We start from the raw sequence: 11032 nt of genomic DNA on the forward strand, positions 1-11032 counted from the left end.
GGGATTTAAAAAGCACTGGGCCTCTTCAGATCAAGCATTTATTTTAAAAAGCTTCATTTTATTGTCTAAAACAATAATAAAGCAGACTTTAAAAAATAAGTCTAATAATTTGAAATTTCTATAGGCATTTATAGTTATTGACTTACCTCCTTGCAGCAAACAGCCTGATTAACATAAGAAAAAATAATCTGCCTCTACCTCACAGGGCATTGTGCAGCAAACAGCAAGTCTCACTTTCAATTTCAGCAGGGGCCTCCCGATCATCAGTTGTTTCAGGCTGCAGGGATTGCCATAACCAATGCAGTATCCGCAAGCCCCATTTTCCCCGTTTGCTGCAAGGAGGTATATTGCTGGGAGGAAGAGGCCAAAGGGTGAGGGGCAGTGGTTGGGTGGGATTACATTCTGTATATAAGACGCACCGAAAGTTTCACCCTCTTTTAGGGCTTAAAAAGGTGCATCTTATACTCTAAAAGATTGCAAAGGCAGAAAACACTAAAATTTTCTTCCGTTTCTTTTTTTAGTTTTCTACCCTTGAGTGTTTTTTTAATTGTTGTTTCTGACTTCAGAACTGTTTCTTGATATTACAGATATGTGTCTCAGGCCAAACAGGAGGCCCGAAGTGGGAACCTGGAAGCATCTCTCCAATTGTTCCAACAGGCTCTTGAAATCCATTTCAGTGAAAACCTGACTGCCAAGATTAAAAAGTTGGAGGATGCCCTGGCTGTGGAGGAGGACGACGATGGCTTTGTGGATGTGTGTCAGAGCGGATTCATGCTGTATGGAGAAGTTCACGATAAGCTTTTTGACTATCAGAGGGAAGGGGTTGCTTTTTTGTACAAGTTGTATCGAGACAGAAGGAAGGGCGGCATCCTGGCAGATGACATGGGACTCGGCAAGACCATTCAAGTCATCACGTTCCTCTCCGGGATGTTTGACGCAGAACTCATCCATTCCGTATTGCTGATTCTCCCAGTCACCCTTCTTAACAACTGGATGAAAGAGTTTGCCAAGTGGACTCCAGGCCTGCGAGTGAAAGTTTTTCACGGAGCCAACAAAGCTGAACGTCAAAGATCTCTGGAGCGGATCCAGAGGAGAAAGGGTATCTTGCTCACAACCTACCAGATGCTCCTCAACAGCTGGCCACAACTTTCTAGCTTTGATGGGAAAGAGTTTGTTTGGGACTATATCATTCTGGATGAAGCCCATAAAATCAAAAGCCCATCTGCCAAAACGACAAAATCTCTACACGCCATTCCTTCCAAAAACCGCATCCTTCTCACAGGGACTCCGGTCCAAAACAATCTCAAAGAACTTTGGGCTCTTTTTGATTTTGCTTGTCAAGGCTCGCTTTTGGGTACCATGAAAACCTTCCGGATGGAATATGAGGGCCCTATCACGAGAGCCAGGGCAAAAGACGCCACTCCTGGAGAGAAAGCTCTGGGACGTAAGATCTCAGAAAACCTGATGTCCATCATTGAGCCATATTTTCTCAGGCGGACTAAAGATGAACTCCAGAAGAAGAAAAAGGCTGAGCTTCCAAACCATCTTCCTGAAAACCAAAGCAAAGATCTTGCTCCCGCCATGCCTTCTCTTCCACGAAAGAACGAGTTCATTGTATGGTTGTTCTTAGCACCCATACAAGAGGAAATATATAGAAATTTTATATCCTTGGATCATATCAAAGAGCTGTTGTTGTCTACCAGGTCCCCACTGGCTGAACTGACTATCCTGAAGAAGCTCTGTGATCACCCAAGGCTCTTGTCAAATCGAGCATGTAGTCAACTAGGGCTGGAAGGATCCCATTACAATGAAAATGAACTTGGTGAACTCCCAGACATGAAGAGGAGTATTGAGCATGTTTCTGTTGAGATGCTGATTCAGGAGTCTGGAAAGTTGAGCTTCCTTGTGGCACTGCTGGAAAGACTGCAAGACGAGGGACATAGAACTCTGGTGTTCTCCCTGTCACGAAAAATGTTGGACATTATAGAGCGTGTCTTAATTCACAGGGGCTTTAAGCTCATGCGCATTGATGGGACAGTGACCCATTTGGCAGAGCGAGAGAAGAGAATTGGCATGTTTCAGAAAGATGGAGACTACTCTGTCTTTTTGCTTACTACCCAAGTTGGTGGGGTTGGTTTAACCTTAACAGCTGCTAGCCGGGTGGTGATTTTTGATCCCAGCTGGAATCCAGCTACAGATGCCCAAGCTGTGGACCGAGTTTACAGGATTGGACAAAAAGAGAATGTCATAATTTACCGGCTGATTACCTGTGGGACAATTGAAGAGAAGATCTATAGAAGGCAAGTCTTCAAGGATTCCTTAATACGCCAAAGCACGGGAGATAAGAAAAATCCCTATCGCTATTTCACAATGCAAGAGCTAAAGGAGTTGTTTATATTGGAAGACACGCAAAGCTCGGCCACACAGCTACAATTGCAGTCCTTACATGCCACCCAAAGAAAAACAGACACTGAGTTGGATGAACACATTGCACACCTCTACGCGCTGCAGATATTTGGCATTTCTGACCATGATTTGATGTACACACGTGAGACAACACATGACGACGAAGCCGAAAACGAAGAAGCTAACAGGTACATTGAACACAGAGTCCAAAAAGCCCAAGAGTTGGTACAACTAGAATCTCAGTTGAATGACCAGCACATAAGAAATATCAGAAACAAGACTGAAGGAGCATGGCTGAGAGATACAGACTCAGCCACCCAGCCAAAAATGATGCCAACCAAGTCTTTACCAGGTGAGACTCTTGGGCCATCCACATCCGAAAGGACAAGCCCAACACTCCTGGAATCACCCACACCATCCACAAGGAAACCATCAGCTCCTCCTCCAAGTCCTGTGGTTGCCCCATCTGTATTTATTAGTCCTGTCGTCAGTGATGGAATTATTGATCTTGTAAGTGATGATGACAATGACTTTGTTAGTGATATGGTCAATTTGAGCTCTAAAATGACCAGTCTGGTTGTTGAAGACATGGATGATGAGCAAATGCTTCAGATTATTTCTAATATGGAAGATGGTTTGCCTTCAGAGGAGAAAGAACACCAATTTCCCAGCGTCGGATCATGTGACCTAAATCCTGGGACAGGTCTTGTGTCCCCTTTTCAGGCTCATTCAGTATCTATCAAGAAGGACAACAGTCCTGAATCGAGAGCAATCTCTGAAATGGCTGTTGTGGATGCAGATGATGAGCAAATGGTTTTCCATACCACCAATACGGATGTTCTGCATTCCAAAAACAAAGAATGTCAACCAACCAGACTGCAAGCAGATGACCAAAATAAGACTTATACCCCTGATGATGTCATGCTCCAAACTGGGACAGGAAGTGAGCTTAAAGATGTCCAGATGAAACTGCTGCAGGGTTTAATTGAGTATTCTTCTGATGATGGCATTCACCAAACTCAGGCTGATATGTCACGTAATGTTCCTCCAATCTCTCATGGAGATCCCTGTGAAATTAAGGAACTAGATGCTGTGGCACCACAGGAGACCATGGTTAGCAAAATGACTGAAAGCAGCACATTGCAGAACTCTGGCATGAGAGAAACTGCACAGTCCAAGTATCTTGATATTTCCTCTCACTATCAGCAGATGAGAAATATCAGAAAAACGACTGAAGAAACTTGGCTAAGAGATACAGACTCAGCCACCCAGCCAAAAATGATGCCAACCAAGTCTTCACCAATTGACCCTCTTGGGCCAACCACATCCGAAAGGACAAACCCAACACTCGTGGAATCACCCACACAATCCACAAGGAAACCACCTGCTCCTCCTCCAAGTCCTGTGGTTGCCCCACCTGTATTTATTAATCCTGTCGTCAGTGATGGACTTATTGATCTTGTAAGCGATGATGACAATGACTTTGTTAGTGATATGGTCAATTTGAGCTCTATAATGACCAGTCTGGTTGTTGAAGACATGTATGATGAGCAAATGCTTCAGATTATTTCTAATATGGAAGATGGTTTGCCTTCAGAGGAGAAAGAACACCAATTTCTCAACATCCGATCCTGTGATCTAAATCCAGGGACAGATCTGATGTCCCCTTTTCAGACTCATTCAGTATCTATCAAGGACTACAGCCCTGAATCGAGAGCAATCTCTGAGCTGGCTGCTGCTGATACAGATGATGAGCAAATGGTTTTCCATACCACCAATACAGATGTTTTGCATTCCAAAAACAAAGAATGTCAACCAACCAGACTGCAAGCCCATGACCAAAACAAGACTTATACTCCTGATGATGTCATGCTCGAAACTGAGACTGACATGTCACTTGATGTTCTTCCAATCTCTAATGGAGATGCCTGCGAAATTAAGGAACTAGATGCTGTGGCACCACAGGAGACCATGGTTAGCAAAATGACTGAAAGCAGCGCATTGCAGAACTCTGGCATGAGAGAAACTGCACAGTCCAAATATCTTGATATTTCCTCTGACTATCAGGTCAATTTCAACCTTGCCTTGGAGGATTCTGAGAATGGACCACAAACCTTCGCAGAAAAAGACATGTTATTAGAGGAGACAGCAAATGAAGGCTTCCAGCTGAAGTTGGATAGCTATTGTAGCTCTGCAAGTGAATCACTTGGAAGAGAACGTGGGAGTCTCAGAGGCCTCCAGACTAGCAATGCTGTAGAGAGCTCTGTGGTCATGGATGATTCCAACGGTCCATGTGATAGCAGTGACAGTTTTGGGCTGGGGAAAAAGAAGCGTTTGGCAATTATTGTTTCGGATGAGGAAGATGGTGAATTAATAGATGAACTGGATGAGGACAAGCCAGATGGAATTTGTATGTCAACACCAAAGGCCAACAATCCAATGGCTGCGATTTGTTTTTCTCCCAGGATCAAATTGAGTGGAAGAAGGTCAACAGCTTCTCGTCGATCCTTCTTCGATGTGGTCTTGGAAGAAATGGAGGATGCAGCTAGAGAAGCAGGAACTGCCAGCAATGTATCTAATGATGGATCTCTTCAGCATGAGTTTGAAGAAGAGGTAACCCAAAATTACATTGGGGAAGTATCAGAGGAATCGGAAGAGGAGCCATCTGGAGAAACACTGGATTCTGAGAGAGAATCTAGCCATTTCCGTGATACAGACTCTTCAAGAGGAGAATCTTTTCTCTGAAGTCGCAATATTGTAGGTGGATCTAAGGTTACTGTGCTTGAGTTGAATGTTTGCTCTGAAGACTTGTTACTACTGTGGGATTTTATTTTGGAGTGCCAGCTGCTGAAAATTAAATATGCAATTTTCTTAGGCCTGTCTTAGCAGACTCTTTTAGTTCTTGATTATGCTTTGATGCCTTTCATTTCAAAGTGAGTTCAATTTTTATCAATCACTTCCTCTTGGGTATGGCCAATGTGCTGGAATTTGGAGTCTCTGTTCTCCTTGAGGTAGCTAATATTTGATTGGGCTATATCGCTTGAGACTTTTATTGAAATGATGAAGCATGGGTCTCATCCATCCATCAATCAAGCAACTCCAATGATGGAGGACTGACATACCAGAGGTGGTTTGAATAACATCTAGCAATGAAAATTTGACTCATATGATCTGGTAGTAATGGCTTTCAGCACATAAGAAAAATGCTTAGACCAGTATTTTCCACTCTTGGCAACTTTTAAGATGGGTGGATTTTAAGTTTCAGAATTCTTCACCCATCTTGACTGGGGAATTCTGGGGTTTGAAGTCCATAACAGTTTCAAGTTGCCACCATTGAAAAAACACTGGCTTAGACATTGCCAAAAAAAGCCTAAAATGTGACTGTTTCTTTAATCAGATAATAGGAATAGCTTGAGCCTTTGAAAGTAATTTTCCTATTTTAAGTACCCCAATAGTACTCCCCCCCTCCCAGTTTTTATACAAATAGTAGTTGTTGACTTAAAAACAACTGAGCCCAAAATTTGATGGAGCAGCTCTGAGCAAGATACCGTGTTTTTCAGACTATAGGATGTACCAGTGCATAAGACAAGAAGATTTTGAAGAGGTAAATAAGAAAAAAAAGTTTTTATCTTCCCCAGCCTCAACAAGTACTTTGCAGGCTTCAGCACGGCTGGGGTAAGGCAAAAACTCCCATTTTTGTGAAAATGGAATGTTTTCCACAAAAATGGAATGTTGGGCGGGGTTTCAGGAGGCCAAAAATAGCTGTATTTGGTTTATAAGATGCACCAAAATTTCCACACTCTTGGGGGGGAGGTGCATCTTATACTCCGAAAAATATAGTAAAGTGAGTTTTCCCCTATTTTACAATTTTTCTTGGCACAGTTGTGTTAGTAAGCATGGTTAAGTGAACCTGACTTCCCCATTGACTTTCCTTGACAGAAGGTTGCAAAAGTAGATCACATGACATTGCAACTGGCATAAAATACCCGCCAGTTGCCATTGGTCTGAATTTAGATCACATGACCAACCCTATGGCTAGTGCTCTGTTGTAACTGAACATGGTCAGAAGTCACATTTTTCAGTTCCGTTCTAACTGGCCATCAAAGAAATGATTGTAAATGGAGACCCACCTATAAAACTTTTTCCCCTTGACTAGCAAAGTCAAAAATATGGCCTACTCCTCTTATTCAACGTAATTTATTTGGTTTTTCCCTAAAGATGGTTTCGGAGACTGTTGTGATTCGTCAATGTTGGTTTATGGTAGAATGTACAGGAAGCAGTCCATTATGGCTTGTTCAACAAAGTATACTTTAAAAAGGCCATGATTTAGCACCATACGTTAGAATACAATAGCAAGAGTTGGCAGAAACGTTGGAGGTCTTCAAGTCCAACCCCCTGCTTAGGCAGGAAACCCTACACCACTTCAAATGGATAGCCAACATCTTAAAAATTTCCAGTGTTGGAGCATTCGCAAATTGTTCCACTGATTGTTCTGTCAGGAAATTTCTCCTTGGTTTTAAGTTGCTTCTCCTTGATTAGTTCCCACCCATTGCTTCTTGTTCTGCCCACAGGTGCTTTGGAGAAGAGCTTGACTCCCTCTTCTTTGTGGCAGCCCCTGAGATATTAGAACACTGCTATCATGTCATCCCTAGTCCTTCTTTTCATTAAACTAAACATACCCAATTCCTGCAACCGTTCTGCATGTTTTAGCTCCAGTCCCCTAATCATCTTTGTTGCTCTTCTCTGCACTCTTTCTAGAGTCTGAACATTTTTGTTATATCGTGGCAGCCAAAACTTGATGCAGTATTCCAAGTGCGGCCTTACCAAGGCCTTATAAAGTGGTATTAACACTTCACCTGATTTTGATTCTATCCCTCTGTTTACGCAGCTAGAATTGATGTTGATTCAGTTTGTGTGAATAACAGCTTACTCTAACTCCACATGCAGTCTGGTCATTTTGTCTGTGTGAAAGCTGCACTGGAGTTTCTTTTTAGCTGGATGAGGACTTCTGTTCTTTAAGTGGGAAGCTGTCCACTAGTTACTCCCATTATAGGAGAATCAGATCTGAATCTTTATCTTCTTCATGCCTGATTCTGAGCCCATGGCCTTTGCTGATTTCATACATTGTCCTAAGCTTTAGTTTGCTTAACTATGACTTGCAGACTAAACCTCCTCCACACAACACTAAAACAATCCCTGCATTGTAAAAAGGTAATAGCTGGCTTCTATCTTAAACTGCTTTGTGGTTGTGTTGGAAAATGAGGCTGGGGAAATAGGTTTTCTGTGCTTGAGGATCAGCAGAAAAGAAAATTTACCTTGCTTCTTCCATGGGCTGTTTTGGTTAGAGGTAGAAACAGACAAAATGCAAAATAGGAGTTGGAAAGGACCTTAAAGGTAATGTTAAAGGTTCTCCTGACGTATATGTCCTAGTCATTCCCAAATCTAGGGGGCGGTGCTCATCTCCGTTTCAAAGCTGAAGAGCCAGCGATGTCCAAAGACTCTCCATGATCATGTGGCCAGCATGGCTAAATGCCAAAGGAAGGAAAACACCCTCACCCCACCCTACGGGCTACTCCCGTTGTCACTCCAATCCAGAAACACCAATAGGGAAAGCGATCAGCGTTGAAGCCCCTCCTACAGGAATCATCCCCTCTCCAGGGTGCCCCCTGCTGTGAAGGTCCCCCACTAGACACACGCCCCTTTCATCAATCTCTTAAGGAGGCGGGGTTTTCTTGCCCCCACCACCAATCGAAGCCCGGCCGTGTTTTCTTGACAGGCGTCAACCAGGATATATTCATATTGGATATGGCAGCGCTTCAGCGACGGCGGAAAACAGAGCGAGGCGGCTCGGTTTCGGCGACCTGTTGGGCTTCGGGTCTTTCTCTCAGCGGCGGGCTTCCTGATCCTGCCTCCGCCCAGCGACCTCCACTCCCCGCCTCGTCCGTCAACTTCATGTTACGCGGAGCTTGACGAGTCCAAAAAGAGGCGGGGAAAAAGGTGGTTGAGAGGATGAGCCGAGGCGCATGCGCACAATGGGAGCGCCGTCTTTGGAAGCCGCGGAGAAGGCCGTCATGGCGCGAGGCTCCTCCTCCCAGCCAATGTAGTTTCGCTTTCCTCGATGGCGTCACCGGGAAGGAAGGGGTCTGCCCCCTGTCGGGAAGAAGAAGCAACTGCACGGCTTGGACGCTTCTCAACCCGGTATAAACTAAACGGGCGAGAGTTCCCATCCTCCCCTGCCAAGTAGGACCAAGATGGGATATGTAGTATTTCCCTACTGCAGGGAAGGAGCCTTGGACGAACGAGGCAGGAAACTGGTCATTCCAGTTTCACAGGAATTCACATTCCTATCATTCTTGATTAATTTCCATTTAAATAATATTAATTAACTAATAATTAATAAATATTTCTCTGTATTCATTCCCTGTATTCATAATCATGTTTATACTCATATCTGTTACCTTATTCATCCTTGACGAATCAAATTAAATTAATCAGAGGAGGGGATTTTTAATGTTCGTTCTTGCAGAGGAGGCTGCAGGACATCGGACTTCAGCGCGATCCCCCACCTGCCCTCCCCCCCCCCCACTGGGGATTTGGGAGTTAGAGATCTGCATCTCTAACCCATTTGGAGGGAAACAAGTGAAAGAAAACGAGCCCACCTCACCACTAACCCCAAAATTGATCTGCAGAGTCCTGGACCGGATCGTACAGCGGAGTCTTCTCAAACCTTGGCAGCTTGAAGCTGGGGCGACTTTAACTCCCAGGGTTGCCCAGAATTCTGGGAGCGGAAGCCCACCTAATCTTAAAGTTGCTGACATTGAGAAGCGCTGATGCAGACCCTGAATCGAGAGGAGACCGTTCTGCGTGACTTGAGCTCGACCGGACACAATTAGATTTAAAACGGAGTCCCTGCCCCCCCCCTTTTTTTTTTAATTTATGGAGATTAATTCCACGTTGGTCATGCAGAACGAATTATCTTTTTTCCAACGAAGTCAGAGCATCTGGTTTAAAAGGGACATGAATTTTTCTTGGATGCCGTGCCTTATTGGGGGTGGGGGTGGGACACGGTTTGGTTGCCCCGATTTTCTGCAAATATAGATCGATAAGCAACCACCGTGCCCGAGCGCTCGTGTTTGAAATGACCTGATTGGCTAACCCGCATCCAAATTATTTGCATGCCTCTCGGTGAACAGGCGGGGTAGGTCGGTGAATTAGCGCGCAGAATTCAAATTGAACTCTTCAGGAAGCTTTATAGAGTTTTGTGAACGTTTGGGCGAAATCATGGCGGACCTTGCAGATTTGGGCCCGGAGCAAATAGAAAAGTACTGGAGGTATTTCCAAAGGGGTTCGTGTACGGGGAAGGGGCGCCTCCTGATTTGCTCCTGGCAAGCCATTTCTTTTTGGGTGGGCTTGGCAGGAGTGGTGGGGATTCCGCATTCCTATATTCATCTTCCCCTTTTTTTCCTGCTATAGGGGTCGCCCCAAAGGTGCTTTTCTTTTCTTTTTTTTAAAGTAGAGTTTCTTATTATTTTTCTCCTTTGAAAACGAAAAGCACCTTTGGGACAACCATGCTCTGGATAATTGAGAATCTCCATAAATGCCCTTTATCAATGAGAGCAGGCTAAGGGTTAGCCCGGTGGTTCCCAACATGGGGCAATCTTGATTTTTAATGGGGGCAAGTTGAATCTTGTTTACAGCAAGTTAATGATCTTTTACGCTTCCTCTGCTTGAAAGAAGAATTATAGGGGGGAGGGGGATCAGGATTTTACAGATGCTTAGGTGGGGCATGGCCAAAAAAAAGGTTGGGAACCGCTGGGTTAGGCAAAGCCAGGGGACAACAGGAGAATTATTTTGGGGAAAGAATGAGAATGTCAGTCCTGCCTCCGCTCCTGGCTTTTAAGTAAGAACGATCCTTGACTCCAGTAGGTGAGAAAAGTATTGTTTCTTAGAGGTTAAGCCCGGTGGTTCCCAACATGGGGCAATCTTGATTTTTAATGGGGGCAAGTTGAATCTTGTTTACAGCAAGCTTCCTCTGCTTGAAAGAAGAATTATAGGGGGGAGGGGAATCAGGATTTTAGAAATGCTTAGGTGAGGCATGGCCAAAAAAAAGGTTGGGGACCACTGGGTTAGGCAAAGCCAGGGGCCAGCAGGAGAATTATTTGGGGAAAAGAATGAGAATGTCAGTCCTGCCTCCGCTCCTGGCTTTTAAGTAAGAACGATCCTTGACTCCAGCTGGTGAGAAAAGTATCGATTACTAAAGGTTAAGCAGAATACAATAAAGCAAAGCCAGAACTGGAGTTTGCATGTCAAAATTCCAAGTAAAGTTTTCCCCAGCTTTAAGCTTTGTTGTCCCTCACCCCTTTGTCCAATAATTGTTTTGGAACCGGGAGCTGCATTCTTTGCTTTCTTCCTATCGCCCAGTTCTTCTCTGCACCCACGCTCTCTTAGCTTTCGCTTTCCCCGATCGCTTAGCTTTCGCTTTCCTCCCATAGGCGCTCCCCCTCCTATCTTCTCAACTGCTGAAAGAAAGTGATTGTCCCAAAGTCACACCATAGGGTTTTCATGTCTAAGGTGGTCTCCTGGTTCCTAGACCAGTGTGCCTTAACCACTGACTGTTTGATGAACC

General features: G+C 44.4%; 1 protein-coding gene across 1 annotated transcript; it reads left to right on the forward strand.

Moving 5' to 3' along the window:
* Window positions 1–589: 589 nt before the first annotated feature.
* LOC148043156 (uncharacterized) lies at window positions 590–5151 on the forward strand. The gene has a single exon (XM_087727255.1). It carries the CDS (start codon window positions 772–774, stop codon window positions 5149–5151), a length of 4380 nt encoding a protein of 1459 aa, XP_087583381.1. The 5' UTR covers window positions 590–771.
* Window positions 5152–11032: the final 5881 nt, after the last annotated feature.

The sequence above is a fragment of the Thamnophis sirtalis genome, unplaced genomic scaffold, assembly GCF_051295495.1.
Source record: "Thamnophis sirtalis isolate CommonGarterSnake01/CBP01778 unplaced genomic scaffold, rThaSir2_p1.2 scaffold_13, whole genome shotgun sequence".
Classification (NCBI taxonomy): Eukaryota; Metazoa; Chordata; class Lepidosauria; order Squamata; family Natricidae; genus Thamnophis; species Thamnophis sirtalis.

Coding starts and splice junctions, on each gene's coding strand:
- LOC148043156 (XM_087727255.1), top strand. CDS start 772: ATGCTGTATGGAGAAGTTCACGATAAGCTTTTTGACTATCAGAGGGAA.